General features: G+C 47.0%; 3 protein-coding genes across 3 annotated transcripts; 2 read left to right on the forward strand and 1 right to left on the reverse strand.

The window, feature by feature from the left end:
• Positions 1 to 1,939: 1,939 nt before the first annotated feature.
• Positions 1,940 to 6,905, forward strand: naglu (N-acetylglucosaminidase, alpha). Its single transcript, XM_068754906.1, has 6 exons — positions 1,940 to 2,340; positions 3,547 to 3,694; positions 3,809 to 3,955; positions 4,176 to 4,261; positions 4,689 to 4,945; positions 5,218 to 6,905. The coding sequence occupies exons 1-6, from the start codon at positions 1,940 to 1,942 to the stop codon at positions 6,420 to 6,422; spliced, it is 2,244 nt and encodes a 747-aa protein (XP_068611007.1). The 3' UTR covers positions 6,423 to 6,905.
• Positions 6,906 to 10,224: 3,319 nt separating this feature from the next.
• ipmkb (inositol polyphosphate multikinase b) lies at positions 10,225 to 18,094 on the reverse strand. Its single transcript, XM_068754907.1, has 6 exons — positions 17,905 to 18,094; positions 16,279 to 16,364; positions 15,754 to 15,850; positions 14,040 to 14,212; positions 11,203 to 11,284; positions 10,225 to 11,018 (listed from the first exon to the last, which is right to left on the reverse strand). The coding sequence occupies exons 1-6, from the start codon at positions 18,092 to 18,094 to the stop codon at positions 10,225 to 10,227; spliced, it is 1,422 nt and encodes a 473-aa protein (XP_068611008.1).
• A 3,181-nt stretch (positions 18,095 to 21,275) lies between these two features.
• tfam (transcription factor A, mitochondrial) lies at positions 21,276 to 24,987 on the forward strand. Its single transcript, XM_068754909.1, is given in 8 exon segments — positions 21,276 to 21,349; positions 21,496 to 21,638; positions 22,477 to 22,547; positions 22,673 to 22,822; positions 23,074 to 23,169; positions 23,390 to 23,446; positions 23,546 to 23,667; positions 23,669 to 24,987. Coding segments are annotated over 8 exon segments (807 nt in total). The 3' UTR covers positions 23,763 to 24,987.
• The last annotated feature ends 2,223 nt before the right edge of the window (positions 24,988 to 27,210 follow it).

Genomic DNA, 27,210 nt, shown 5'->3' on the forward strand with positions numbered 1-27,210 from the left:
GGGGGGCCTCATGTACAAAAGGTGCGGACGCACAAAAACTGGCGTACGTACTTTTTCACGTCAGAGTTCAGCTGTATCGTGAAATGACCGTGGAGATGCGCGCTGCCTCACGCCAACTTCATGGCTGGTTTACGCACGTTCCTACAGCTGTTGGCTCTTTGGCGACACTTAGAGGTGATGCTGGGAACGGTTCTATTAAATAAATGTTAAATACACCGACCTACAATGAACGCACCCAGCTGTCTGCAGCTACAGGAGCGCACTGTGCGCAGAGCTGCGGCCGGCCTGGGAGCGCGTCACCGCGCGGACCCATGCGCTGCCGGTACCGGTACAGGTGCTGACCACACCGGGGTTCCTCTACCGGGGCAGACCGATCGGGACGGAACCATCCGCGTGTCCTCCCGGTTTATCACATTCCCACAATGCATCTGAACGGGCCGACGTTAAAGCGCAGTTTGCAGCGAGAGCCGGTGTTCCTGATGTCATCAGAGCATCAGCATATTCATCCATTCACGTTGGTCCCGTGGTGCGCATGCGCGCCCCCAAACACTGTCCCGTCTTCACAGCATCACTACTAGTCAGGTTAAAGTTAGTGACTTGCTGTTTGCTGGTTGAAATGCAGCTTCAGATCTTTCTAACGAGCCCCTGATTGTCTCTGTGTGCAAAGAACTCACGTTAATAACTCCGTGCGTAAAGTGTGAGATGTCTCTATCAGCCTCACACGCACGCTCCTCTCGCGTTCACGGCTTTTACCGGAGGACAGCGTGCCAAAAAGAACCTCTTTGCGCCTCTCCAACTCGCTTTCTGTAAAGTTCCTCCTTTTTCCGGGCTCATACAGGTTGAGGTGATATGAACATGGTACTGGTTTAAGTACTATGTTCATATTTTCCGGATGGTACTACATGATATATAATTTTCTGATCGCGCAGACAAGGGAATATCAGGCGCGTCATTTAAATATGATGTGCGTAATTTAAATGGCAGCGCTGAATTCCTCGCCAACTTGCATCTGAATTGTTTTTATTAAATGTTTCAACCTTTCAAATGTTCTCTTTGTTAATTACACACCTCTAACAGATGAAAGAAGCGATGCGTTTAGGAAAACACTGAACAGCAGACGTCCTTTATGGTAAAGCTCACAGTTCGGATGCTGACGCTGGGCTGTTGTCATTTGGCCTGCAGACCTTTAGCATGCACTCAGGAGACTATTACCGTTTGATCAATTAAATGACAGCGTTTAATCAGTCGGTTAACTTCAGCAGGTAGAAGAAGAGACTTCATCTGTTACAGGGAAACAACCAGGTTGTTGTTCACACCTGAAATAGGTTAGGGTTAATTTTACCATCCAGAAAATTAAAATACAGCTTCACATCTTTCTGTATAATATGTATATTATGTCAGTATCACTCACACAGCATGTCCACCAGTATATGTTTGTACGCTTTATGTATATTCTAATTTAATCAGTATCTTTGTCCATGCATTCTGTGTACTTTGTCTGTATCCATAGAAACGCATTATCTCTGGCTTTATAGGATAGCACAGAATCTGTGTACACAACTGTACATCATTTTAACCTGTAGAATTCTGTCTAATAAACTGTATTTAGATCTAATAGACTGTATTTCTTTCTTTACTTGTACTTGTACTTGTACTTGTACGCGTGGGACGTTATATAATTAAACCTAACCTCGTGCAAGCTGTTCGAACTTTGTTCCCCAACATTGAGCCATTACGCGTTTACAGCACGATCACGTGACGTCAGGACTGTACCTGGAATCCGGACGCCTCGTTCGACCACGTGACAACAGCGCTGTCGCGCAGACGCTGCGCATTCTGATTGGCTGGGAGTTGGACTCGAGATTGCAGCGGTCTCTGATTGGACCGCGGCGCGGAACGACACTTCCTGGTTCTCTTTAAACGGCGCGTCTTCATCGGGATGTCGTCCCAGCTGGTTCCGCTCGTTTTGTTGGGTCTGATTGGGTCGGTCTGCGGTAGGTTCCCCGGTCTGGACGCTCTCGAACCCAGAACCAGCGACCAGGACCAGAGCAGAGCTGTAGCCGGGCTGCTGAGGCGCCTTCTCGGGGACAGATCCACGGAGTTCGTGGTGTCCGTGGACAGGAGCCTCTCCAACGACAGCCTGGACGTGTGCGAGCTCAGCTCCACGGAACGCGACCGGGTCGTCGCCACCGGCAGCACCGGGGTCGCCGTCGCTTCCGGCATCTACAACTATTTGAAGTACTTTTGCAACTGCCACGTTTCCTGGTTCGGCAGCCAGCTGGACCTGCCGCGTCCGCTGCCGAAGCTCAGCGGCGTCCTGCGCATCAGCACCCCGCACAGGTGAGTGGGCCGCGCCGGCGGCTGCCTCCACGGAGCGGTGGTTCCCCAGGGGCGGACACAGAGGGGGTCAGAGGGCGCCGAAGGGCGCAGGTCGCTCACGTGACGTAATCCCAGGTTAACGCGCGCGCGCAGATCGGAGCTTCTTTTCGTTACCTCCGCCGAGGCGGGTTATGTCGATGCAGGTGTTCGTCTGTCCGTCGACTGTTATTGATAACTCAAAGTTCTGGACGGATGTTGATGAAATACTTTGGAACATGTTGGGAATGTTACCTGGAACAGGTGATAAAATGTTTGGAATGTTACCTGGAACAGGTGGTTAAATGTTTGGAATGTTACCTGGAACAGGTGGTTAAATGTTTGGAATGTGACCTGGATTCTGGATCACTTTGAAATGCAGACAATGGCGCTTCAGTGTTACTCAATATCTCGGTTGATTATTGACTGATGTTTATGGAATTTTACAGTCATGTAGGGGGAGGGGGGGGCGCGTGCTCTCTCACCACCGAATTTCATCTGGATCAGATCCAGAATGACGTTGAAAGCCCATTTTTCCAGACTCATCGCTCTAAGATCATGATTTTGTGTATAATTAATTGTAGTTTGACAATAATAAAGCTGCTTTGAGAAAAGCGTGCTTTGTTTTTTGAACAAAAATATTTGTTCTAAAAATTTAAGCCATATTGCACTGACACAGAAAGAAATCAGCCAGACAAGAAATTATGAAAAAACATAAGTAATAACTATCGGTGCATAAAAAGTGTAAATGAAATGAAAAGACGTTTTAGACATGCAAGCTGGTGTTGAGGAGACTCACTGCCGCAGAATCCGGAACGTCCGCCCAGGAGAATAGCCAGTTTTACCGCATACCTGTCCAGCCACGCCCGGTATCGGCAGCTCTCCTTTGTGATCTGTGCACGTCATAAATGGAATTTACAGGAATGCCTCGGCATACGAGTGTCCCGAGACACGAGCATTCTGCGGCCCCTTATTTATTATTTAACTGCTGCAATTTGGATCTTGTGATCATGTATTTGTATTTGTTTATGTACATTTGTTGTGCTTTTAGAGGTTTATTTTTTTACTACCTGTGAAAAGGCTTGCACAGTTGGGACATGCAAATGAATCAACTTGAATAATCTAAACAAGAAACGCCTTCGAAGTGTTTTCTGGCGTCACCCGAGCGTGTTCGTGTGCGTTTGCATGCAGGTTCCGGTACTACCAGAACGTCTGCACCTTCAGCTACTCCTCTGTTTGGTGGGACTGGCCCAGGTGGGAGCGAGAGATCGACTGGATGGCGCTTAATGGAATCAATCTGCCACTGGCTTTCACCGGCCAAGAGGCCCTGTGGCAAGAGGTCTGTCTGTCCGTCTATCTCCATGACAGACAGGAAGACGTGTGTGTGTGTGTGTGTGTGCATGGCCTTTGCGGTCTATTTGCAGCAGAATGATAAAACCCTTGGTGCTTCTAGGTCTTTCGAGCTCTTGGTTTAAACCAGTCGGAGATTGAGGATTTCTTTTCTGGCCCAGCATATCTGGCGTGGAACCGAATGGGAAATGTCTTCAAGTTTGCCGGGCCGCTCCCTCAGTCCTGGCATGTGAGCCAGCTCTCTCTCCAGGTACTGACCCAACCTTTTTCATCAGCCATGTCTGAAACTACCGAGTAGAGTCGGGACATTTCTTGTGTTGTCGCCACCAAGTACCGTGTTACAAATAAACCGCGGTGCGCTCACTGACACCCGGTCTGTTTTTCAGTGCAGCAATCCCATCATGTTTGATGGCTTTATTGAATGAGCTGCTTTGGAATCAATCCTCACAACAATTCTTCTCTCCTTGCAGTTTAAAATCTTGGAGCGAATGAGATCCTTCGGCATGCTGCCCGTGCTGCCAGCTTTCTCTGGGAACGTTCCCAAGGGAATCCTCAGGTGACTATTTCGCTATATTTAGAGACATGTCGCTCTGTTTCCCCATCTGGAATTTTTAGATTAATGAAAATGTTAATATTTAAAGTGTGAATATCTAATAAACTACATATGCTAATGCTAGCAGTGATGGTAATAGTTGGGCTGATGATGCAGTAGGAAGTCACAGGTCCAGGTTCTGCAGTTCTTACATTTTAACATTAAAACCCATTTGTGGATTTAAAAAATGAGTTAAAATGTAATTTTCATGGTTAGTGTATAAAGATGCCAAGAACAATTTAGAACCTTTAAATGTTGATCCAGATCAACATGTGGATGGTGTAAATCCGATTAGGAGGGAAAGAGCGGCTTGGCGGAGGTTTCAGTAGTTCTACTTGGTAAATCTTTAAGTCAAACCATTTCAATGACTGATGTGTTTTTTGTACTTCAGGTTGTATCCGAAAGCCAATGTAACCAGACTGGGTCCTTGGGCTCACTTCAACTGCAGTTTCTCATGCTCCTACATGTTAGACCCTCAGGACCCTCTTTTTCTCCAGATCGGTTCGCTGTATTTGTCCCAGGTAGTGAAGCAGTTTGGCACAGATCATATCTACAACACTGACACCTTCAACGAGATGACGCCACCTTCCTCTGATCCTACTTACCTGGCTGCAATCAGTCGTTCCGTCTTTGCCTCAATGACCGCAGGTGAGTGTTTGCATGACTGACTCAAATTGCACGTTTTAGACCTTTTTTAAAGCACCAATCTGCTCAGTGCTGATACCTTTCACGTGTAGACTTGAGAGCTTCACGTCACAGGAGGCACTTGCCTCATGCATAGTTCAGAGGGACAAATCTGGCTGCTATGCATAATTGGTGGCAGGTCTCCGTCACTAACTCTGTTACAAAGTTAGTGACCTCCTGATTCTAAGCTAGTGTTGCTCTGGTTGATCATCCAAACTTCTTTTTCTTCTTCCCAGTTGATCCCGAGGCAATTTGGCTGATGCAAGGCTGGCTGTTCTTCAGTGATGCAACATTCTGGAAACCAGCCCAGATCCAGGCCCTACTACACGGAGTGCCCCTCGGGAGAATGATTGTTTTGGACCTGTTTGCAGAGACTGAGCCAATTTTCTCCTACACAGAATCGTTCTATGGACAGCCGTTCATTTGGTGCATGCTTCAAAACTTTGGGGGCAACAGTGGATTCTTTGGCACGGTGGAGAGCATCAATTCCGGACCCTTTAAAGCATTGGAGTTCCCAAATTCCACTATGGTGGGCATAGGCATGACACCCGAGGGCATTGAGCAGAATCCTGTAATATTCGAGTTAATGAGCGAGTTGGCTTGGCGCGAGGGGCCCGTCAACTTGTCCAAGTGGGCATCACTGTATGCAGCGCGCCGCTATGGAAGCGCAGAAGAGAATTTGGGCACTGCATGGAGGCTCCTGTTTTCCGGTGTCTACAACTGCACGGTGCCACACTACCGAAACCACAACCATAGTCCACTTGTGCGCCGTCCTTCCTTACACATGAATGTTGATCTTTGGTATGATCCGGCTGACTTGTACAAAGCTTGGAAACTGATTATTGAGGCAGCTCCGTCTCTCATGTCCAAGGAGACTTTCCGGTATGACGTTGTAGATTTGACTCGACAGGCCCTACAAGTCATGACGACGTCCTTTTACCAAGATATCGTAGATGCCTTCCGCCATCAAAACTTAAAAGAGCTACTGATTGCAGGCGGTGTTCTGCTCTATGACCTCTTGCCAGAGCTCGATCGCTTGCTTAACAGCCACCGCAACTTCCTTTTGGGGACATGGCTCGAGCAGGCTCGGTCCCTGGCTCTAAATGAGAAGGAGGCCCAGCTCTTTGACATGAATGCCAGAAACCAGCTCACTCTATGGGGTCCCAGTGGTGAGATCCTTGACTATGCCAACAAAGAGTGGGCAGGCCTCGTTGAGGACTACTATGCCCAGCGATGGGGTCTCTTTGTTTACACTCTGGTGGAGTGTCTGGAAAAGGGACAGCCATTCAATCAGGACACCTTCGACCAGGCAGCTCTCCAGATAGAAAAGGGATTCACTTACAACAGTCATCAATACCCAACCAAGCCTTTGGGGGACACATATGATATTGCCCATCGAATATTCCTTAAGTACTACCCACAGGCCCTGAAGAGGCTTTAGTTGACAGAGTTGGCATTGTTTTGGGGGGGGGGGGGATTGGGACAAAGAGTCTTTCATCGCCTTCAAAACACAATGAATTTACAGGAACTGATTTGCAGTAATACAAATAGTATACTTGTTGTGGGACAGGAAATTGATTTTACTTCATATTCAAACTGAATATCCGTCCCAATATGAATAGATGGAATGAGAGACTGGTGGCATGGCCTCCTATCACACACTGAGCTCTGGTTATTCACGTTTTGGAAATGTTTGTCATTAACATATGGCCGCCCACTATGAGTCTTAGGTTCTGTTCAATGTTTCTGCCTGTTAAAGGTAAACTTTTCTTTGCCCCTGTCGCCAAAGTGTTTGCTCTTGCGGGACAGGTTGGGTTCTGTCTTTCCCTGCTACACCTGTAAAGTGCCTTGAGAAAACTTCATTTTATGATCTGGCGCTTTAAAAATGATTTTAATTGAATTAAATGTTTAAACATGAGACCAACTCAAATGTGTTCTGGTTCTTGACTCGGAGCTGCCACAAAAATAATCGAAGAGAGCGAGGGAAAATGCTGTCCTTTAACAGGCACGAACCACCGACCTTCAGATAAGTGTCCTACGGGCCGAGCAGCAGTGGAGAGCAGCCGACCTTGGAGTCTTTGGGGAGGGTACTGGATCTTCTGGGGTATTTCAATGCCCACGCGGGCAGTGACGGTGAGACTTGAAGGGAAGTGATTGGAATGAATGGCCTCCCAATGTGAACGTGAGCGGTCTTCAAATAGTAATTTTCACCTCTGTACATGGATAATTTTAAAAGGAACATTGTAGATCTCACCAGGAAACCAGAACGCATCACCACAGCCCTCAATCTGATCCCATCCCACAGATTTCTCAACGCATATTGATTGTAGCCCCTGCTTGTCTTTGTAACTATCAATAATTCTGATGGAGCACGCCGCTGCGGCTCCTTGGCCCTTTTTGCGTTTATATCATGTAATGTTGTTGCGGATGTGTTGGAAAAGCAGTGAAATAAAAGGTCTCATCAACAATGATAGATTCCTCTTTATACCGACCGGAGGAAGTCACACGTTGAATCGCTGATTACATTTGATTCCATCAATTCTGGGCCGCATATAAATGCTTGATAAGGTTTGCCCGTTAGCCGAGACACAACAGAGAACCTCAAAGCTGCCACCATGATCAGAAAATTATTAAACAAAACAAAAGTTATGCAAAAAAATATACAAAATTATACCCTAATTGATTTCAGCAATCTTTGTTGGTTCAGATTAAAATGCATCTTAAGTTAAATTATTTTCTATATATTCACACAATACTATCTAGCGCTACTGAAGAGGCCTGCGGACACAATTGGTTAAAATCTAAATATGGGACCAGCCAGAGTCAGGAAATATGTGTAGAAAGTTTAAGTGTGATGTGAAGCATAACATAAAGGCCCAGTCCAGTCTAGAGATCTCTGTTGTAAAGAACACGTTTGCGTCGTCATCACACCCAGCCTGAGCCTCCAGGAATCTGCCCGGATCCATACTTCAGAGTCTCCACAAGAAGTGATGCCATTCCTTTTTGTGACCATAATATGCAAGTATTTAATATATTCCATTGATTTGTGAATCTCTGGACAAAACCGGCAAATTGAAGTCACAATTTATTTTATCAAACTATCAAACTGTCAGTTTTTGGATGATGACAAATTATTTACAGACATTCATAGCGTTGTGATGGCTTTTGCTTCTATTGTGTACTGTAGTACTGTGTACTGTGTGCTCAATGAATGCTACTGTTTTCAATGGGAAGCTCAACCGATCATCCAGTCGGAGAATATCTTACAAATCACTTCTCGGCCTCAAAAACATATCGGAGATAAGAGATAAACAAGAGAAGGAAAGCTACTTCAGCGTTTGAAGTCATTATCTGCGGTGAAACTTCCAGTCCCCTTTTCACCGTGGACTGCATCTACAATGGTCAGCATGCAACTGGCAGAGTCCAGGGGACTTTTCTAGGTGGCAGGTAAATGCTGAGGTACGATGACGTTACAAGTACTTCTTGATCTTGCAGTATATGCAGTATGCTTGAGCTTAGCGGCTCCAAAAAAGATTTCAGCTCAGCTCCAGAATGTTCTGTGGGATGAGAAACTTCAGTTTATGAGGAGATACCTGAATTACATTTTTTTGACTGAACTGTTCTTTTAAGATGCTGTGTCCAACTGGGATTTATTTAAAATAAAAAAATAAAGGGGGGACGGGGGGGGGGGTTACAATCAACCAGTACTGCAAAATTGTTATAGTCTGCCATAAAACAAACATGACATGAAACCATCCAGTTGCTGTCGTCCTATCAGTCCGAGTCGGTCAACTAACTCCCAATAAAGCAGCGCATTTCATTGATTCTTCATCTCCAACGTTAAAATTCTTAATTTATATCACCTCTGCAGAATCTGAAGGAAAAGCTTTGTTTCAATGAATTACAATGCAACTCACGGTTAGTGCCCGAGTGTGTATGCAACCTACTGGAGCAATGGGCAACCTTTAAACATTAGTTTTATATATATAATAAAAAAGATTAGGAGTACAAGACAGCAATGCATGAACAAATATAATCCTGTTTAACAGTAGGGCAGAAACAAACCGGAGGACCAATAAAAATGGCTGTAAAAGGTAACATGTTTGGTTATTTTAAGATTACGCATGGCTAAAAGACGCACAGTGATCACATACGATCAATAAGACTCCATAAAACAATAGTCGAGGGTCACCTTGGCGACAGGAAAACAGCAGTAGCATTTCTTTATACAGTAAATTTACCTGAGTTTTACACGGTGAATAAATGAAACGCAATAAAGCTCGACATTCTGCACACCCAGCGCAAACGCCGTTTCACGAGCTTCCACGCCATCAGGAAAGAGACCGAGGGTCACTCCTGACCCGGAGGGGCGCCGTAAACCTGATCCAGTCTGATCCACATATGAGAAACGCAGAGAAATCCACCATCACCATCACCTGAGGCGAACCTTGATCTCCGAATGATAACGCGAGCCTTTTCCAGTCAGCCTGGGTAAAGTGTCTCTGCCGGTCACTTCAACGACCCCTCAGACGTATATGTCACGTCGAGTTGTGGGTGGGTGACGAGAGTAAAACCTTCCACCACAGAATTTCTTTCGTGCATAAATATAAATATTTCTCGGGGCTGAGAACAACAAATGGTCATAATGCCCCGTCTCAGGGAAAGGCGCGTGTAAACTACTCCGGCGCAGACGGCCTTCCTGAGCAAAAGCAAACGGCCGAGCCTTTGAAGATGACGCAGACTTTAACCCGAGTTCAAATCTCTCCTCCTCATCCTCTTCCTCGCCGGTGCATCGCCAACGCTCGTTTACTCTGCCTTCCTGTTTCTCACCGTAACGTAGGCCGATCGCTACGGCAACGCTGCACTTTTGTTTGCATCATACAGTGATGCAGGGCAGGCGGTGCGTTCACTGCCCCCCCCGACATGAACCCTATGATGAGATGCTGCAGCGTGTGCACGATGAGACTTGATCTGTCGGGACCTGAGCTGCAGCTGCTTTAGACCGATGCTGAACTCCGGTTAAATAGCGGCCGCCATCGAGTCTCACCGCCTCGCCAACCAGAGCCAGCTCTTGTTTCATTGGCCACTGCGTAAAATGTAAGACCTGTGAATACTAAGGGACTTCAGGTGACACCGTAGAGCTGAGCATCAGTAAAGGACGCGGGAAGGTACTATACAGCCATCATCGGCCTGTCATTGGTTCGCTGAGCAGGTGAGGGCGGGCCGGGGGAGGAGCCGGAGCACTAGTCAGCCTCACAGAGGATCTGCTCCAGCACCGTCAGCAGGTGTCTGAGCCCGTAGAGGTAGCCACGATCGTGGCTTTCACTCGGGAACACGTGGGCGAAGTCGATCATTCGGACCTCCACGTTTCCCCCACTCCCCTCTGTCCCATCGCCTCCTTGCCCCTTCTGCTTCGGCGCCTCCTCTATTCTCCTGCCACTGTTCTTCCTCTTCTCATCCTCATCCTCCCCGTCCAGTTGGGATTTGTTTCCGTTGGCGTTTGGAGCTCGCTGCGACTCGCCTCTGAGTTTCCACGCGGCGTTGTCCTCGTCACACAGCGCTGAGATGTCATCTCGGGGAAATGAGTTCACGGCCATCTCCACATTATCGGCATCTCTCCCGTTGCCATGGAGATGACCCTTGGCACAGTGGTGGTGGCCAGCTTTTGTACGGTTGGTGTAAATGCTGGCCAGGCTTTGGTCTCGGGGCGCAGACACTTGAATGTTGTTGTTGTACTCGGCCACTTCCTCTTCCTGTCCCGCCCCTTCTGGTCTTGTATTCCCCTTTGCTCCCCAACCGCTGCCACTCACTGATTCCGTCGTGGTTGCACAGATAGATGGGGCGTTGAAATGTAAAGAAAAGGAAGATGACGAGAGAGACGAAGGGCGACCCTCGTAGACGAAGAGGAGGGAGCTGGCGTAGAAGTTCAGCTGCTGCTGGGACTCAAACCAGCGAAGGATACGCTGCACCCTGCGGATGCTGGCTGACGCGGCATCCTTCCTCAAACAGAAACCATTATGGAAGAAATTAACGAGGCCTGGAAGAGAGAGAAATGGAGAGATTCAAATCCTCAGCAAAATCATGCCTTTTTGAAAAAGCCTTCAAGGTTAGTAAAGTAGAATTTCAGCTCGACGGCGGCTAATAAAGTATTTTAAACCCAATCAAGGATGATGTGGAGACTCCAGGAATACATACACACTGATGTATACAAATACACATACCAGCTTTAATGGTGTCCTTCACTAGCCCCCTCCCATAGTGCTGGTCATACGAGTGAAATGTGTCACTGCACACTTTGTACACCTGCAACACAATGAAGAAATGATGCTTAAACACAAACTAAGATCAAGCTTTGTCGCTTGTAGGTTTACACGGCAGTATGTTTGAGGCGGAGCTAATCTGTGAGGACTGGGGGGGGGGGGGGCAGTACAGTTCTGAATGTGGTGCAAATTGGACGTCTGAAACTGAGGTAGTGACAACAACATGACAGATGGGGGCGCTGTTTCCTTTTCTTTTGCAGATGAGGCAGATTAGATGTTATTATATTGCTCTCTGCTGGCTGTGATTGACTCTTTGGTGGTTCCTTTTTTTCAAAGGACCATCAAGCAGCTGCAGAAGAGACGATTGCTATCGTCCTGTCTGCAGCTGCTTTAGCCCCCGAGGCGCCACGGGTCTGCTGGAGCCTATCCCATCTGGCTACGGCCGAGAGGATCCAGTCCAGTGACCCAGTCGAGCTAAACCAGTTTCTGAAGCTGATCCTCCGTCAGTGAACCGATTCCTCCTCTGAAACCAGTGTCACACCTCTAATATGTTGCTTAAATCCAGGTAACATATTGGCTGAAATGTGATTTAGTACGTCGAGCTGGAGGAAGCCCAGCAGGTTTATCACAGCGTTTGATTTCTTGCTCAGTAGGACGACGGCACAATGCCGGTGAGAACCCCGTTTCCTCTGGCGAGAACCCCGTTTCCTCCGGCGAGAACCCCGCTTCCTCCGGCGAGAACCCCGCTTCCTCCGGCGAGAACACCGGAGGAAGGCCGAACGGTGAGAACCCCGTTTCCTCCGGTGAGAACCCCGCTTCCTCCGGCGAGAACACCGGAGGAAGGCCGAACGGTGAGAACCCTGTTCCCTCCGGTGAGAACCCCGTTTCCTCCGGTGAGAACGCCGGAGGAAGGCCGAACGGTGAGAACCCCGTTTCCTCCGGTGAGAACGCCAGAGGAAGGCCGAACGGTGAGAACCCCGGAGGAAGGCCGAACGGTGAGAACCCCGTTTCCTCCGGTGAGAACGCCGGAGGAAAGCCGAACGGTGAGAACCCCGTTTCCTCCGGTGAGAACCCCGTTTCCTCCGGCGAGAACCCCGTTTCCTCCGAGCTAGATTTATAAAATCCTGTCGCAACCTCAACCCACAAATCGAACACGAGTCACTTCCTGTACATTAGTCTCGACCAACCTTTATAGAGGGCACTTGAACAAAGGTCCACAAGCTTAGGTGCGCTTGATTTATGGCCAGACTGAAAAGGGGCGGAGACACGTAGCCATAAAGCTTCAGTCCAATCAGCTGACTCACAAGCAGGATCAGTTTGAACAAACACCGCCGGGCCTTTCAGGATTAGTCATCCTACAATGGCCTGCTTTCTACTGTCCACACAGACTGGCAGGACCATGTGACGTTCCCCAAACGCAGGCCTGAGTCCCATCCGTCCTTTGCAATATCTTCACTCATTACACAGAGCAACGAGGCGGTTGTACTCCGGGTTAAGGTCGGTTGAGTGTCGGATTATTCATTGACAGCCTCCTCATTCTATGCGCCGGGATTATACTGTCCTAATCACTGAGGACAAGCCTGGGGAAAAACCTTCTTCTTCTGCTTCTGAAGACAAGTTATTTACACTAAAGCTCGGTTTGCCATCTGAAGGAACAATAATCATGCACTTCTCATTCTCTGCTGCACAGTGAAAACTGAAAAATGTCCACGGGGCTTGTGTGTTTGCCACTAGTGTAGCTCTGCACCGATGCCCTATGGGCAAGGCATGCTGGACAGGTATGTAGGATTAGTCTTATTCGAGGTGCATGTTCTACTGCGTGTTGTTAGGATTGTGTGTTCCACCGCCTCTGACTTGGTTGTTTGTTAGCCTGAAAGTAGGCCAAGTTAAGCAGCTCATCTTAATCCAGTTCAACTTCATGAGACAGAAAACCGCCTCCTTACAGATATTTGTATTTCCTGTAGCCGACAGGAAAGCCGAAATCGGGCCTCGTTCTGATGGCGATACGGATAGCAGACGGCAACGGGGGGAAATTAGAGCGATATGGAGTTTGTTCTTTGACTTTCTTCCTGTCTAACAGATAAGGAGTTCGCCACTCCTTTCCTGTCCACCGTGAGCCCTCAGTTAAGGCTCTACGAGGACTCTAGATTGGCTTCAGAAGGCAGAAGGCAGGCGACGCCGGTACGCGTGATTTAATAGATCATGAGCAACGGGGGTTTAATCCAGGTTCTTAGGTTAAATCTCAAGTCCCCGTTTCCTCCTCGCTTTCGAGCGCTCCTTCCCTTCTGACTCGCCACTTGCAGTGAAGATTTGTGAGGGATAATGGTTGGACTTGTTTATCTCGGAAATGGGGAGTCGCTCGTGATCAACAGACCGGTAGATCTGATGATGACGGGGGGGGGGGGTTGTGTTATGGTTAAGATAATTAGAACAGACATTCCGACGTTGCAAACGACTCGGGACAGTCGGGTCTCACGCGAGCTCGCGCCGCGTGATCCGCAGCCTGACTGAACCGTTAGTGGGCTCCTTGCTGAACAGTGAAAATGTGACGACTCTGTTGTGCGTGAGGAATCGTGTGATGTGTGAACATCTTCTCGAGTCCGTTTGGGACATGTAAATATCACGCTGGCTTTTGTTTGTACGTTTTAAAACGAGCCTTCGTTTCCGTCGCTCGTGTCGGTGCAGCTACAGTTTTGCCGTTAACCTCCAGAAATGATGGCTGACGGCTTGAATTATAATTATTGAGTTTACCGTTCCTTTCAGGGTCCCCCCAAAACGGCTACGCTGGCCAAACTCACCCTCATGCCGAGGACCAGGAAGCCCATCTCCTCCATCAGGGGGTATTTCCTGATCTGCTGTTCCCGCTTCTCCTGCGAGGCGAAGGGATCGTAGCTCTGCTGGCCCAGCTTCACGTCCATGATGCACGGCTTGACGAAGCGCTGAGTGACGTCTTCCAGCTTCAGGTACAGGTCTGAGGAACGGAGAGATTTCCACGTGAGATTAAGGTTTTGCTTGTCATGATGTCTGAGAAGAGAATGCGTTTTGTGTGACGGTGAAGTTTGAATACTTCAGCGGTAGGAAAAGTCTTTGTCTTTGCCTCAAGTGGAGGCTTTCGAGCATCTTGGGGTCGGACAGACGGATCGGTGCTGCGGCTGCAGTCGTATCGCTCTGCCGTGGTGAAGAAGGAGCTGACGAAGACGAAGCGCCCGATTTACCGGTCAGTTTACGTTCCTACTCTCACCTCTGGTCATGACCCAAAGGACAAGATCCCAGATACAAGCGGTCGGAATGATTCAGATGCCTCCTGGACGCTTCCCTGGGGAGGTGTTCCGGGCGTGTCCTGCAGAGAGGAGGCCTCGGGGAAGATCTAGGACAATGGTCCCCAACCACCGGGCCGCGGCCCGGTACCGGTCCGTGAGGCATTTGTTACCGGGCCGCACAGAAAGAATAACTAATGTATACAATTTCCGTTGCATCGATTATTAGCGCCTAAAAGGTGTTTTATTTTGAAAAACCACCGGATTTTCTCCAACGTAACATTCGCCTGTGAATTTTGCGAAAATTAATTTAAAAAACAAGAGATCTTCTTTGGAAAGTCCAACTGAGGAGGAAGAAGAGGCGCCGACGACCTCCAAGAAAGTAAAACAGACGAACCAGGATTCAGACTTAAAACACGGTTTATCTACAACAGCTGATTAGCTTCGTTAACGAGTCAATGAAAGGTTCAAAACGGCTTCGGCACATAAAGACCAACAACCCAAGAATGTGGAATTTATGACACAAAAAATGTGACCATGAAGGACAGAAGCAATTATTGATACCACAACTAATGGTGAGTAGATATTGGTAAGATAAGATTCCTCTTTTTTTATATAATTACCCCCCCATGGCAGGGAAAAGGATGGGAACCGCTGATCTAGGACACGCTGGAGAGACTGTCTCTCGGCTGGCCTCGGGACCCCCCCTACTGAGGCTGAACACCCTTCTGGCTCCGTGACCCGGCGCCGGATAAGAGGAGGAAGACGAATGGATTCGACATCAAACAACAATCATGAAAACTTAACTGATAAATGTTTGGTTTTTTAAACTCTGCTTTTTGTGATTTAATTGTCTTCGTCTTCTTCAACAGACTAAACCGGAGTTGTGTTGTTCACATCATGCAGGGACGGCGGCTGGTACCTCGGGCGGGTTGCAGAAAACTTGTTTATCTACTTATTTATTCTCTGGCATTTATGTTCCGAGTACTTTGCACTGTGTACTTTGTTCTCGTGTATATAAAGCTTTTTTTTTTGGTACACTCCCTCTTTATATTTCTCACTCTATCTATCGAGATTCTTCAGTAGCAGCCAATCACCAGGACGCACCTGAGCGTGAGATCAGCCATGGTGAATTTAGACGCTTCTTACTGGGAGAAGAGCATGGCCAACACCCGAAGGGTTAAGCAACCATTAAACATGAACTGCGCATGCACGCACACACACACACACACACACACAGAGTTCAGTCTCTCACCATTCGGGCTGTCCGGGGCAGACCATGTGCCGTAGTACTTGGGGAGATGATGTCGGAGTTCCAGAAGACATGGATCACTGCAGTCCTCCAGATAGACCTAGGACAGACACGGAAGCCATGGTGTAGCCGTCAGAGACCCACTTCACTGAACACATTCAGCAACTCACCTTTGCACCAAGTTCAATGCACTGCTGAGAACAACTCTAAATGAAGAAATGCAAACGTTCTGGAATCAATGTTCATGGAGATCAGGAGGCTGAACCCAGTTAAAACTCGCATCTCAAGCATGTGTGCTGGGCTGCATTTAAATATGCAAAGTGGGACATTCCACACACCTGCATAAATCTAAAATGTTTTCTCCAATTTCTAATGCAGCATTAGTCACAAAATCAAGACTGAAATCTGAGCTGACGGCGTCAGGAACCTAAACGGAGACGCCAACGGGCGCGGGGCGGCGCCGATGCTGCCACTGAGCGACGGCTAGTCTGCACCGACGGCGATGCAGGAATGCAGACGGCGTGTTACCGAGCTGTAGAACTGCATCTCTCGTGGACCTCTGGGTGGGGGCTGAAGCTGCTTCAGTACGGTTCCGTCTGGATGCTGCAAGATACCTGGGAGACGCACAGAATCAGACGATTACAAATCCATCCGTCACGCTGGATGTCCTTTAAACAATTCTGCTTCCTGACATTCCCATTCACGATTCACGGGGAGGGACAAATCATTTTAAGACTATTGAATAATTACTTAAATAATTAATATTTTATATTAAAAAAATAAAATAGCTTTAATGCAGTTACTCCTTTCATTTAGAAAACAAGGTGATGTAATGTTACAAGTCCATCTGATGTAATGTGCAGCTATTTATTCAGGATAAACTGCACTAAGGAACAAATGGATCTCCTCAGTAACGCCAGAAAATATTAGTGTACAAACCAAATTAAAGGTGGGGCAATATTAATATTCTGCGGCGAAGTCGGCCACCAACGGAAGCATTTTTATTAGGTGAGGCCACAATGTGGACGAGTCCTGCAATGAATGAAGTGTGAGCCGTTTAACAAGTCGAACTGGATCACAGACCTCATTCTCCAACTCTGGGTTAAAGACAGGAAAAGGCTGCCGGCCGGTGCCGCATTAGCTCAACGTTAGCGTGACCTTAAGCCAAGGAGGAATTTATCTACCAAATAAAAGGACGAGGGTGAAAACTAATAACCGAAGTGGAGCTAAGAGCTTTCATTTAATGTTAACGCTCCTCAGTTTACAAAGTCCAGTCTGACACCAACACGACCCGGTCGAGCGAGGAGAGAGAGGCGTTTCGCCATAGCAACACACGTCTTGGTTCTTTACGATCTTCCTCGTGTAAATCACACGCAATCCAGATAACTTTCACAGGAGGCCATTATCAGGAGGCAGAGAAGCCGAACAAAAGCAGTTCACAGGCCTCCGGCCAGTCTGCTTTGCATTCACACGCAGAAGAGCCGGGGGGGGGGGGGGGGGGAGTCGTCCATTCACACAAACCTGTTTGAGCAACAAAAAGCTCTGTGGGCCAATCAGGGGGCAAAGAATTCACACTGCTGCTGGCCAATGCCAGTACATTAGTAAAAGTAAAATAAACCCTCTAGTAGTATCTGCTGCCAAACCAAAAATGTACACTTAAAATAAACCCACGAGGTAACTTCATATGAAAGTAAAACAATAAAACCGTTACTAACTATGCAAACAGATGGACGGCTTTTTCTTTTTTATATAAACATTGTCACTAAACACAAAGTCGGTCAGAATAATCACATCATTGGTTGATTGGCAGATTGCGTTGCTAAAATAAATAAACATAAATGAGCTTGTAGTTTGTCCTGAAAATGACAAAGTCTAAATTCAGCATCAAAGCAAAAAATAAAATCATGCAGAGAGGGTATAGGATGAAGGTGCCACCGTAGCTGGCGGCCGGTGCCTTGCTCAGGGGCAGCGTCCTGGAGGTAGACGGGGGCGCCAATCTCCAGCCACCACTCCACAGTCTGTATTGTTCCAGGACTTGACCCCGTGACCCTCCGGCTCCCAGCCCAAGCCTGTACTTCCACTACTTCATTCTTCATAAAATAAATACATAAATAAAACACTTTATTGAGAACGAACCCGTTTCCCGGGACTTACCCACTTTATCCACTCCATACTTGTGACCGGCTACCTGATGTGACAGCGGGACGCAGCCGTCCAGATGTGGCCGCTCCGCGGCGGGCGGCCCGCCGGACCGCCGCGGGGTCAGGGTCGAACCGGGGGTCAGCTCCAGTCTGTCGAGCGCTAAGGAGGATTCCATCCTCATGTGACGCCGACTTGTTGACATGTGAAGAGAAACGGCAGAAAGTCTGAGTCCAAAAAAACATGAATAAAGAAAATAAAAAATAAAAGTCAACGGCGTGATAGCAGCGATTCACATACTTTTATTTTGAAGCGTATATCACGCAGCCCCCGCACACACACACTGTTCGCGCGTGAGACGCGCGCGTTCATGGGGAGGCGAGCCCAGCGGACGCGCTCCGGTCCTCGGCGGCTCCGGCGACGACCCCGCCGCCGCTACACGGTCCGTGCTGGGCGGCGACACGAAGCTCCCGAGGTCGCGCTGCCGCGATGGTTCTCATGTCTCGAGCAGCAGCATAAATGCGTCGCGGCCACATCCCTCTCCTTCCTGGGTCACATTCAGCAACATCCGGTGACCACGTCCGGTCACAGCTTTCAAAATAAAGCGCAGGGAGGCCTGTGGACGCGATAAAATAAAATACAAACGAAGGCGGATACTTCTGATGCTACCGAGAGATCAGATGTCCGTCTGTCCTTCTGCGTAGCGATTGTACGTTTTAATTTTGTTTCAATTACATTATCGGCGTCAAAGAAAAGGCCTCTGTTGGTTTTACTGTGAAGGAGATTCGCGCCTGCTTCCGGTGTTGTCTTCTGACGCAGCTCCGTCTCCGGGCAGCGACGGCGTGACGACACACTGAAAACGACGCGCTTCCAATCGAAGCGTCCGGAAGGCGCGGCGGACACGATGTGCGTGTTCTTGCACAGCGTGACGTGTGAATCGCAAACATATGGGATTCCTCGCGTGACGTCATAATCCGGAGCGCGCTAGATCGATTGATTGTGGTTGAATCCATGATGTTATCAGACTGGAGGTCGGTTTGAGTCTCCGCCATTGAAATCCAGGTCAGCGTGGGCGTCTGTGGAAAACAAACAGCGCCTTATCGCTATTTCAGGAATAAATTACATTCTATCCGAATTACACATTTAATCTCGATGATAGTTAATGGATGGCAGAAAAATAAACCGACAGGAAAATGTCCTGTAATCAAAATACAATCTACTACTGTAATGAATATTAAATAATCATCAACAAATTAATGCAGCCTTATAGGTAACAAGGTAACACAACCGGCGTCTCCCCATTTAAATGCGTAAATCATATTTAAATGACTCCTGCACCTGAGATTCTCTCGTCTTCACCATCAGAAAATTAAAACCAAATGATGAGTGAACCCAGAAATAAGAGAAACTTCAGCGAACGCAAGTTGGAGACGCTTTTAACTGAAGTGGAGGCTGATAGAGACACTTTACGCACGGAGTTATTAACGTGTGTTCTTTGCACACAGAGACAATCAGGGGCTCGTTAGAAAGATCTGAAGCTGCATTTTAACCAGCAAACAGCAAGTCACTAACTTTAACCTGACTAGTAGTGATGCTGTGAAGACGGGACAGTGTTTGGGGGCGCGCATGCGCACCACGGGACTAACTATTGAATGAATTTACCCACCGAGAAGCATCCATCGCGCACATCGCCAGCCTGGAGGTCACGACTCACAAGACAGAGGTCATGGTGTTCCCGAAGGGGAGAACTTTGAAAAAACAGGCGCATTGAATACAAAGGTTTACTTTAAACCAACAGACGTGGGAAACGATACAGCACGGGAGAAGATCCCAAACCTGCCACTTGGAGCAGGATGAAATGGAGAACACTCGTCCGAGCTTCGAAGAGAAGGTCATTCCTCAGGACAGTGCAAAAGGAATTCCGGGAAACGACTCGACTGAGGGAGGATAAGAAAAAGGATTGAAAATTTGTTCCCGTCTTCACAAGTTTCTCCACCACAAAGTAATGGGCAGGACAAAGATGGAAGAAAAACCTTTACCTGAAACAACCCACGATGCGAATAAATCAACAACTCGGACTCGTCTCAGCAGAAAAGGGCATTTTGATAAGAGCACCGCTTCAACGCACTAGACTCAGAAAAGTGAGAAAAGAAGTAATGCTTCCTGCTTCCTGGTGGCCTCCTGTGGACCTAGAAAACAATGGATCAAACGCTCGAACGCTTGTTAATGCAATGTTCCGGGTTATCTTTTTCAAGGGTAGTAGTTGGGTTGCCTGATCTAATTTGGATTATTAAAGTTAAAAACATCTTAAAGAATAATAATAATGAGTTGAATAGTAATTAACAAGAAGTTTGTTTGTTCCGTTGTGAATTGAATAAAGTTTGAGTTGAATCTCTTTCTTGACCCCCACCAGATGAGTCAGATAAATGTTATACTCATGGCACTTCTATTTAATATTCCGGCAGATAGAGTCGAGATAAGTCACAGTATCAAAATAGATCAGAAGCAAAACATATTTATAGAATATAAATGCCACGCAGCTATACAATGATAATAATATAATAGTAGTAACCACAAATATAACTGTCAACAACAACATTTTAAACATGAGGATTAGGGTCTACATAAGTACAGCAGTTACAGTTACTTGGAATTTCCCCTCGGGGGACTAATAAAGAGAATATCTTATCTTATCCAAACATAAACCACTAATGTTCTCCACCTGCAGACTCATGTTATAAAATACGACAGTAGTGTATATAACCATGTGCAACACACCTATACAGTTATTTATTGCTAAGATTTCACATGTATTGCTTATTTGTATTTTGATTTATTCCTATTTTGTATATTTGATATTCTCTACTTCCAGACTCTGTGCTCAATGGCGCTGCTGGAGCCTTCCCAAGGGATAATAAAGTTATCTCTAATTATATCTAACATAAAGTACACAACAAATCTGTGTCGGTTTTCCTACAGTTTCTTTACGGTTTCAATTTAAGTAGAAAATGTGATGGAATCCCTGGAAAAGGTCATCGCCTCAGCAGACGTACAAGTTTAAACCGCACTCTTCATAGAGCGTGTTTACACTGCAAGAAACAGGAATAATAGAGCTGATGTCATGCATCGCGCCTCCCGTCCAGCAGGTGTCAGTAATGCACCGACCCGCTGGTTGCTCATCGCCAGTAAAACCCAAAGAAAAACACATTTCCTTTCCACAGCCGCGTGAAGGGCAGTTTATTTTGCAGCGGCTGCATAACATCAAGGAGTAACGGAGAAACATCGTCTTCACTGAAACATCAGTGCATGAATGGAAGTAGCGTCCGCTGCTCTGAGTAACGACGCGGGCCTCTGACTACTCGTCCGGCGGCCTTTATCGTGGAAGCATGGCGCCGCTCAGCCTCCTAGCAACCCGCGCTAGCCGCTTAGCAGCGTCCTTCTGCTCGAGCATGCTGGCTAGGTAGCTTCATCGCTTTATTTCTGTTACGCCTGCGCTATTAAAGAGGCGCTGATAGTTCACGTGTGTTGATCAATGCGAATTAAGCCGTCTGTGTTCGTATCATGTGTGTGTGTGTGTTTGTGTGTGCTCGCGCGCGCGTGTTGTAGGTGCGCCAGGGTCCTTCCGGCTCCATACATCGTCCATGGGAAGTACCTGAGCTCTCAGCCCAGTGGTCCACCGAAGAGGCCGATGAATGGATTCCTGCTTTATGCCCTGCAGCAGCGGCCAATCAAGGCCGAGCAGTACCCAGGTAACGCTGCTCACCTTTCCTTTCCTGACAATAACACTGCAAACTGATCAGGCACACACACACACACACACACAGAGAGAGAGAGAGAGAGAGAAAAAAAAACCCACGACAACCCACGTAGCCTCGAGGATCTACTCCTCAGAAAAGCCCAGAGTCTGATTTTAGTTAATGTCGATCAATTCTGTGAATTGTCTAAGTCCGTTGAGAACTATTTAGGGATGCTGGGGGGGGGGGGTTAGGTACCTGATTTTGTAACGTATTTTCTGTGAACAGGAAAATTGAATAAATTTATCTCGTGGTGATTCAGATGACTACGAAACGATTTAGACCAATGAGAACGCTCGCAGCATTCTCATTGGTGTGAACAGTAAATGGTGTCAACGTGGATCGAACCAGGAGTTAGGAAATGGGCCTTTAACTGGGGAGAGACGCTGTCGTCTCAGAAGCCTTCTGACGAGAACGAGTGAGAAGCATTGAAGGAAAACTGCGACCAAATATATTTTCAAAGGAGTCGTTTTTCATCAAATGTGCATTTTGTTTATCTTGTCAATAATTTCACTATAAATCAGTTATAAGTGACCGAAAGGTTTCTCAGTGTGCTCTGCACAGCGTTTCAGCTGCAGTACTGCGCTTTCAAGTACACAGAGATAGTTTTCGTGTATGGGATGTCGTGTGGACTCGAACGCGCTCCGTTTTTAATGGCGCTCTAAACGGCTTCACGCAAACGTTCACATGTTTTTTGTGTGTAAACAACTGCAAGAATCAAACCAACGTGCTCATTTAGTGAAAATGTCAACTATTGCTTTCTCTTTTAATAATGACCATCTGTTTCCTTCAGAGCTTAAATTGATGGATCTTAGCAAGAAGATCGCTCTGGAGTGGAACCAGATGACCCCCGAGCAAAAACAGGTACATCAGAAGAGACTGCTGGACAGGAAGTGAACGCCCCCCCCCCTCCTCCAGACGCCGTTCTGTTTGTCTCTTTACGTGCAGCTCGGGATGAACGTTTGTGTTGTTCTGTTGCTTCCCGTTAGCCGTTTGAGCTCGCCTCTCAGCGGGCCAGGGAGCAGTTTAAGGTTGACCTCCAGCAATACCAGGCCCTGCTGACGCCGGCTCAGCGGATGCAGCAAGGCCTGGAGAAGAAGCAAAGGCAGGAGAGGCTGGCTGCCATTCGCAAAAAGAAGGTGAGATAATGGAAACGGGGGGCGGGGGGGTTAGGCTTTATATCCAAACTATCTGGAAATGTAGTCTCAGGTTCCACTTTTAGGATCCTGAACAACTAATGCTGACGAGAGAAGAGCAGCTCATGTTACAACGATTGGTTCTAAATGTTGTTAGAGGGAACCCCCGAGGAATGTGAGTTTTTGATTTGTTACACCCCCCCGAGGACGATCTGAATTCTATAATGCACCTTCTTTGTGTTTGCGTGATCCAGGACTTGATCAACTTCGGTAAGCCCAAACGCCCTCGGTCTGCGTTCAACATATTCATGTCGGAGCACTTTGAGGAAGCCCGAGGAGCAGACGCAAAGGTCAGTCTCGCACGAGGTTCAGAGCGGCTGTTGGACGTTGTGTTTTCTCAGTGAAACTACTTTTAAAACGAAGGAACGTGTCGAACTAAAGCTTTCGGATAAGAAGGGCTAAAATATTGGGAATCAGTTTCTACAGCTACAATTATTATGTTGGACACACACACACACACACATTCCTTGGCTTGGCGTATTACCGACGGTTCTGGTGTTCATCTTTCAGGAAAAGCTGAAGTCACTGCTGCAGGACTGGAGGAATCTCCTCAGCCATCAGAAACAGGTTGGCTGCGCAACATTTCCGTCTCCGACCGCATAATGTGTGGCGAGCGAGTCTGTGCTCAGTATTCAGACGTCGGGGTTGTTTCTCGTCTCATCTCAGGTCTACGTACAGCTGTCTGAAGACGACAAAGTCCGTTCCAAGAATGAGATGAAGTTGTGGGAGGACCACATGGTGGAGATCGGACGCCAAGACCTGATTCCAGAGTCGAGGCCTGCGGCTAAGAAAGGAGCGTGGAGAGCCTAAGGAAGTCACCGCTGCAGGAAAGTCAAACGCAACCGGGAAAACGACAGGAAGAAGCTCGACCGGAACTGTGTAAAACGTTTCACCGGTGAAGCTCGCAGAGAGTCTTCACGACAACAGAGTTCAGATGGTTCAGCATCCCGACGGATCATCTCGTCGTGTCTGTTAACAAAGGATGGCACCACGAGCAGCGTGGTTTTGATTGGAGCAATCGCCCCTCCAAACGATGCAGGGCGGAGTCGTTCCCGTCGAGATGGAATGGGATGAATTCACCGACGTAGACGTTGCAGGAAGCGATTAAAGAAAGCAGGCGAGGGGAATACGAAGGTCGCGTCTGCTTTCGGCGGCTTCGTGAGTTCCCTCATTCCACCTCGGCTTTGTCCTTCATGTCTGTTTGATGGCGTAAAGGTTCGTCCCGCCTCTTCACTTTGGCCGTGTTTTATTTTAGCAAGTTGTCCGTTGATCGTCCTGGTTTCCCGCCACGCTGCTGCCATCGTCAGGCAGCTGTGATTATTGGGCTCATTCTTTGATTGCACACGAGAATAAACGCGTATTTACTGAATAAACATTTGTATTTTTAAAGAAGAAGTCTTTGTTTTGTAAAATAGTGGATTTCCATCCTGGCAAAAAAAAAATCCTTTTTACCATATTGCCATCAGCCCTGTGGTTTTAAACATCAGATGAGGACCTGCTTCCCGTAATAACCTGATAAACGTCTTGTGCAGTAACGGGTTTCCTGGTCATGTGATCCGTCACAAAGGTCAGCTGCATTGTGTAATGTTCATTAAGGGCTAGATTTAACCAGAGAGGTCTGATGGGAATAAACATCAAGTGTTCTTTGACTTTCATTCGAGACAAATTGTTTGTATTTTACTTTGATGAAAGGATTCCAATCAACAAAGACATATAAACAATTTTGGAGAATGTCGGTGAACACTGGAAACATCTGAGAAGTAGTTAATTACGTCATGATTGCTATTAGTGCCATCCTCAGTCCATGAATCATGCAACAGACTGTGTGTGTGTGTGTGTGTGTGTGAGAGAGATGATGGTGCACGGCGTCTCGTGACGGCATCCTGCCAGAGCACACCAGTGTGCTGCATGTAAAGCCTGTCATTCGGCCGTCGAGCCTCCCCCCCCACACACACGCACACACACACAACACCGCCAGCCCTTTTCACCAGCTTCTCTAATATGTCTCTGACCCCCCCCCACAACGCAACAGTGTAGAAAAGTACACTGGAAACAAAAGACTGATCATTGATGAGTTGCTGTGATTAAAGTCTTTTTTCTTACTTTGATTCTGAATCGAGTCCTCAGTGAATTGATAATTCTGATTTACATTATATGATGATTAAACATTTTCCAGATGAGTAATCTGGGATTTTCTGAGATTTCATTTGTCTTTCTGAGCTGTGTGTATTTAAGCAAGTAGCCATTGTAGGCTCTGCAGCTTCAAGCAAAAGTTTGTGTGCAATTTTATTTGGCAATAACACGTTCATACGGCTCACGTATAATATGCATATACAACATAAAGTTGCACCTTGAGCTGCTTGCAGTGACAGACTGGTAACAAGGACATGTCACTGCAGCTGCGTTGACTTTGTTCAGGGACAGGAAATGCTTTCGCACCTCAACCTGAAGGTAACTCCGTAACGATGGAGGGCCGAAGCACGAGGCCCTTCTGCGTGCCTCCGCGTGGGCGTAGCCTCAGAATGACCGGTTACTATGGACATCCAAGCTGCATCAGAAGCCATAAACATGGAACCCTACATTAATATAGATTTATAACTTTAACAAGTGGCTTATTAAATCATGTGGATGAAAAATGCACACTGAAATGTCAAATTCCATCGAGATCCTCGACGTATTCTTTCCACTGCCCAACAATACTCCCAGTGGAGTTCAGCAGCTCCCCACCTTTGTTGTAAACAGTGATGGTGCTTTCTCCTGAGGCGCAAGACGGTTTGCCAGAATTTCCTCGAGGCCAACCAATAGTCCTCCTCCGTAACCACAGCCGGCCTGCCGGTACCATCGACTGCCTCCAGAGTCCCGTGAGCCAACAAGGCTCGAGAAGACTCCTTCTTCAGCTTGCTCCTTACTTCAATGTCCACCACTGGCTTTGTGGAGCGCCGCCGTGACGGACACCGGAGGGCGGAGACCCTGCGACCACAGCGCTGGGAATCTGCTTCAGCAACGGAGGTGGGAAATCTTTCCTTCTTGAATCTAATGTAATGTGTGCAGGTGTAACAACCAAACAGTTACACCTGTGATTATATCATTAAAGCCTGCACGTTCAATGCACGGACACCCCCCCCCCCAAACTGCTCCTCGGTAAACACTTCAAATGATCTCCATGCATGTCGGCCCTGTGGTTCAGGTTCAGGAGACCCTGGTAAATTCAGTGAATTGTTTAGAGGTTCAAAATAAGGATGCCAAAGAAGTGTTTAAGGGAGTGACACCACGTCGGGCCTTATCATGTGAGCAGCATCAAGCCTACAGGTGGCTTAAATATTAGGAAAACAGAAGAAAGCATGTCTCATCAACGCAGCCCATGGATCAAGAGACCAATCACAAGCAGATTATTTACTTTAAATTAGTGCCTTGGACAATTCAGGGGGAAATATGGTAGGCCAGTCAATATTAAGTGACGATCAAAAATCAAATTACTTCCTGATGCCATTGCATGATAAGAACATCTGGCAGCATAATGACTCATTTTGCTTCTACACATGTGGAACACAGAAAATGTGCTACCTTCCGCCATCTCTTACCCCTTGATGTAATTTATGCTCAATAAGGCTTTGGATAAAACCATGAAAACAAATACTTATAATGACTGTCGCACAAATAGTATTTTGGTACTATTTAATTTTCTAAACAAATTGCCGATTACAGTTCGGGATTCTCAGGTGCAGAGAGTTGAAAAATGCAAATTCTTTTGTGTAACTCAAAAACTTTAAACTGACTAAGTGTCTTTTCCTTCGAGAAATTAAATGTTCTACGGCTCGCCATTCTAAGAGCTTCTTTCCACAAACTGTGATGGTTTTAAATAATTTAATCTTGATTCTTAGGTTTTATTCTTCTTATGGATTTTTTTATTTTGTATTTTATGTGGTAGCCTATTTTTTGGTCTGTCTTTTCCTGTAAGTTTTGACAGTACACTTGAGCATCCTTGCACCCTTTTCCAATGTGGATTTTATACTTCAAATGGCAAATAAACTGAACAATTATGGTCTGTCGTGTGTTGGAAAAACACATTTGTATTATTAGCCGATGAGGTAATCCAAGAGTTTGTGCTTTTGTGTGAGTGTAAAGAAAATGTGAGGGAGACAGAAACACATTAAATATATTTATCTCGAGTTGAACAGCAGATAATTCAGTTTCAGGTTCGAAAAACGCACCTCTGTTTTAATGTAACACAATATGGAGGAAATGGCGTACATCCGCCATTGTTGCGTGCTTCTTCTTCCACGTCGGACTACACACACACGCAGAGAATGACGTCAGGCTTATACTGCGAA

The sequence above is a fragment of the Brachionichthys hirsutus genome, chromosome 21 (genome assembly GCF_040956055.1).
Source record: "Brachionichthys hirsutus isolate HB-005 chromosome 21, CSIRO-AGI_Bhir_v1, whole genome shotgun sequence".
NCBI lineage: Eukaryota > Metazoa > Chordata > Actinopteri > Lophiiformes > Brachionichthyidae > Brachionichthys > Brachionichthys hirsutus.

Coding starts and splice junctions, on each gene's coding strand:
- ipmkb (XM_068754907.1), bottom strand. CDS start 18,094: ATGTCAACAAGTCGGCGTCACATGAGGATGGAATCCTCCTTAGCGCTC. Junction 15,851..16,278: donor AGATGCAGTTCTACAGCTCG/GTAACACGCCGT, acceptor TGTCTGTCCTAG/GTCTATCTGGAGGACTGCAG. Junction 11,019..11,202: donor GAAGGACACCATTAAAGCTG/GTATGTGTATTT, acceptor TCTCTCTTCCAG/GCCTCGTTAATTTCTTCCAT.
- naglu (XM_068754906.1), top strand. CDS start 1,940: ATGTCGTCCCAGCTGGTTCCGCTCGTTTTGTTGGGTCTGATTGGGTCG. Junction 3,695..3,808: donor AAGAGGCCCTGTGGCAAGAG/GTCTGTCTGTCC, acceptor TGGTGCTTCTAG/GTCTTTCGAGCTCTTGGTTT. Junction 4,262..4,688: donor GTTCCCAAGGGAATCCTCAG/GTGACTATTTCG, acceptor TTTGTACTTCAG/GTTGTATCCGAAAGCCAATG.